At 30.9% G+C, this 4,223-nt stretch overlaps 1 protein-coding gene across 1 annotated transcript in view; it reads left to right on the forward strand.

The window, feature by feature from the left end:
* The first annotated feature begins 1,742 nt into the window (after positions 1-1,742).
* The window catches only part of LOC106471922, an 11,311-nt gene continuing 8,830 nt past the window's right edge, over positions 1,743-4,223 (forward strand). The window contains exons 1-3 of the mRNA XM_022400543.1: positions 1,743-1,779; positions 2,222-2,266; positions 2,599-2,666. Coding sequence (XP_022256251.1) covers positions 1,743-1,779; positions 2,222-2,266; positions 2,599-2,666 — 150 coding nt within the window. The remainder of the gene's footprint in view (positions 1,780-2,221; positions 2,267-2,598; positions 2,667-4,223) is intronic.

Consider the following 4,223-nt stretch of genomic DNA (forward strand, 5'->3'; position numbering starts at 1 on the left):
GGATTATTAGAATGGTGCCTGGGATGGAGGGGTTGTCATACAAGGAGAGGTTGAAATCTCTCAAATTGTTTTCTCTTGAAAAAAGGAAGAGTTAGGGGGGATCTGATTGAGGTGTTTAAGATTGTAAAGGGAACTGATAGTGTTGGTGCATCATCTTTTTTTATATTTAACAGTGAGAATAGTAGGACCAAGGGCCACAAATATATATTTGGTAAGGTAGGAGGCATCTTCAGCTAAGACAGTTTTATTTTTCTGACAGGGTGGTTGGCCTTTGGAATGGGTTGCCTTCAAATGTTGTAGAGGCAGTAAATTTAAGTGAGTTTAAGAAAAGGCTTGATAAATGTATGAATGACAAGGGCTGACTTTAAGATTTTTTTTTTTATTTTGGTATTTTTTTATTTATTTTTTTATTATTGTTTTTCTTAATCATTTAAATTTAGTTTAGAGGTTGGAAGGGCTGAGATGGACCAATAGGTCCCATGTTGTAATAACAGTTGTACACGTATAAAGTTGGTGCTTTCCAATATATTCACATCTATTTCTGGGGGTAGGGCCATATAAGAATTAACAACCATGCAGATGAACTGTCTGATCATGATTCATGAAATTTCTTGCTGTTATTGGATTCACAGACCACATCTTCCATAATGCAAGAGCTGACACCATGATTTTCTTACCCTAGTGTCCAACCCTTAACCAAAAAATAAACTCTCTGCATATTATTAATGAAATTTCTTGCTGTTATTGGATTCACAGACCACATCTTCCACAGTGCAAGAGCTATCTCCATGATTTTCTTACCATAGTGTCCAACCCTTAACCAAAAAATAAACTCTCTGCATATAATTAATGAAATTTCTTGCTGTTATTGGGGTGGAAGATGTGGTCCGTGAATAATGCAAGTGCTGACTCCATGATTTTCTTACCCTAGTGTCCAACCCTTAACCAAAAAATAAACTCTCTGCATATTATTAATGAAATTTCTTGCTGTTATTGGATTCACGGACCACATCTTCCACAGTGCAAGAGCTATCTCCATGATCTTCCTACCCTAGTGCCCAACCCTTAGCCAAAAAAATCAACTCTCTGCACATTATTAATGAAATTGCTTGTTGCCATTGGATTCTTGGACTACATCTTCCACAATGTAGTAGCTGACCCTACAGTCTTCCCTTCCTACCCCATTGTCGAACCCTTAGCCCAAATGCAGAAAGAAGTAAACAAAATAATAAAATTATAGATACAAGATGTAAAATCTGAGTAATATGTGTACTTAGAAACTGTTAAGTGTAACTGTCAATAAGTTAATTTTTCTTGGTCAGAAAAAAAAAGTGACCTGTTACCAAGTTGAATTCAATCTAAACCAGTTTAACCACCTTAACAGTTACAGTAAACTTTGGTTAGTCATCTTAGTAACCCATTTATCATCAACTTATGTTATCTAATCCTGTATCCCACTACTAACAAACTAGTGTCTGAAATTAGAAGTTTTAACACTGCCACTTATTTAAAACACATTTAGTGTTTTCACTTTTGATTAGACTGTAAATAACCCCAAAAGTGTGTCCAGAACTGTTTCTAAAACTCCTATCCAGTGATTTACATAAGTATTTACAGGGGAAAGCTTGGGTGTCTTGCATATTTATTACAAACTTCCTTGTCTTACACAGAAGTTTACTTTAAAATGTCAAACAAGAAGGGCTATCTTGTTAAATTTAAGTTGCTTTAGAGAACATATAAACATGACCAACCAGGCTAGTCATGACACCAGACCACACGGTTTGTGTTAACTGTAAATAAGATATTTCTCAATTATAACACCTGTGTAATTATTGTATTTGTGATAATCATTTGTAGATTTAAACACAATTCTTTCTTAGCTGTGAAATGATTGTTATACATGAAAAAGAAAACACAGAAAAGGCTGAGAAACTTACTTTAGCAACTGTATAGTGTGCAATGAGTCAAACAGACAGACAGAAAAAATGGTTGCCACCACTGATAACACTTGCAGTATTAACAAAATTTAATGAAATGAAACATGAACCAAAAAAACGAATTTATAAATTTAAGCAAAGTGAGTTGGAATTGGCTATAACAGAGGGCAAAGCAAAAAAATAGTGTTCATGATGATACCAAATACTAAAGCAACTGAGCATGCATGAAAAATTGAGAGTACATTAGACTATTGAACAATATTTCTTTGATTTTTTTTTTTCAGGTAAACAACAGAAATATGAAATAGTTGTGATTTATATCAACAGAGGTATCTTTTCAGAATGACTCCTTAATAAATTACTTTCAAAATCAGTGCAGTTATGCCAAAACATTTAATTTAGGTCTTGTCCCCAAGAAAAATAATTGGCTCTGAAAGAATTGATTGGCTTTTGAACTTTATATTGACTGTTTTTGTAATTTATGTTGAGAATGGGCTTGAGTACAGCCCACATCCCTGAAATAGCTGTTAGTTTGAGTTTTGGCTATTAAAACGAATATTTTCAGGAATTATAAAGTGGCGTTTTTGTTTTTTAAATTAAGCTATTTACATTCCATAACTTCTATGAGAGTAAAAAAAAATTATTTTTCATTTTCTTTTAGTGTCAGAAATCATTAAGCAAGTGGAAAAAGAAGAAAAAGAGATAAAGGCTGTGGCTACAATGAAATCAGTGAGGATTGTTTAGGTTAAATGTTTTTGGAATAACTTGTCTCATAATATGTAATTTTAGGGTCTGTTGCAGAAGAAATTTGAGACCATTAAACACACTAGCAGTCAAATTCAAACCCAGTGTTGGAATACTTGCTCAAAACTTTCATGATTTCAACTTTTCCATTTGTAATGCTATGAAAAGAGAAAGAAGTAACATTGTAAAAGTTTCTTTCAGTATTAAATTTATGCTTTTGTATTTCAGTTTCCTCATATAAATGAACACAATGATTTGACTTTGATATGCTATGTTACGTATGTCTAAAATATGCTACTACTGCATATTTATATAAGTAGTTTGTCATAAAAGACAAACAGTTTAGAAAACAATATTTCTCAAAAATTTATTCTATTTTAAGGAAATGATCAGAACTTAAATATAAGTGCAACTGAAATGTGATACTATGAATCTGGTTGAAATCTGTCTAATAGTAAAAAAATATTTTTTTTGTTTTTTAATGGAACTGTGCTCGATTGTGTGCATGCATGTGTATTGCTTTTACAATCTATATTTTCGCTTTTTATTACTTCAACTGGACTTTACTTGCATAAAGTAATTTTTTTTTGAAGATTTAAATTTAACCAAAGTATATTATATGGACTAAAAATGTGTTTAAATTTTGTTTTGAACCCCCTCCCCCAGTGGCACAGTGGTAAGTCTCTAGGCTTATAATGGTAAAAACCAGGTTTCGATACCTATTGTAGGTAAAACATAGCATATTGTATAGTTTTGTGCATAACCACAGTCAAATTTGTTAAAGAAAAATTCATCTCTGTTTAAGGAACATGTGATGATTGTGCAGATACCCAACAGTTTTTACAACACTGTTTTTTATATGGTAATGATAGGTGTTATAATAATTTTTCTTTCAGTATTTCTGAAATGTAAAAAAACATATTGTTGATCCTTATGTTATCCAACAACATTTTAAATCACAAATAGCCATGTTAAAAGAGTTAGGGGATATTTATACAGTATAATCATCCATAGGAGAGTAAATATATGTTAATATAAGTGTCAACATTCAAGATAATTTAAACATTTTGCCTGACCAGTGATCTCAGTGAGCACTCGTGTAAAAGTAAAAATGTTTTAATTAGTTAGTTCCGAACAGATCACTATCATATTAATCAAGTATGTGGATTGTAATCAAATGTATTAAATTTTCTGATGCTAGAAATTATAGCAGTTACGTGCTTTGGGGAAGATCTGAGTAAGATAAATAGTGTTAATTTGTTGCCCTGAATTCAAGAAGGCTAAAAATTTTATGGTCAGTCTAATCAACATTTGTTTCTTTGCCTGAAATTTGTTTATTAAATTAATATACATATATATATATATAACGTATTGTTTATTAGATTAATATATATAGCGTATTGTTTATTAAATTAATATATATAGCGTATTGTTTATTTTAATTAACATATATATAGCATATTGTTTATTAAATTAATATATATAGCATATTGCTCATTAAACTAATATATATATATATATATATATATATATATATATATA

The sequence above is a fragment of the Limulus polyphemus genome, unplaced genomic scaffold, assembly GCF_000517525.1.
Source record: "Limulus polyphemus unplaced genomic scaffold, Limulus_polyphemus-2.1.2 Scaffold4965, whole genome shotgun sequence".
In the NCBI taxonomy this organism is placed as follows: domain Eukaryota; kingdom Metazoa; phylum Arthropoda; class Merostomata; order Xiphosura; family Limulidae; genus Limulus; species Limulus polyphemus.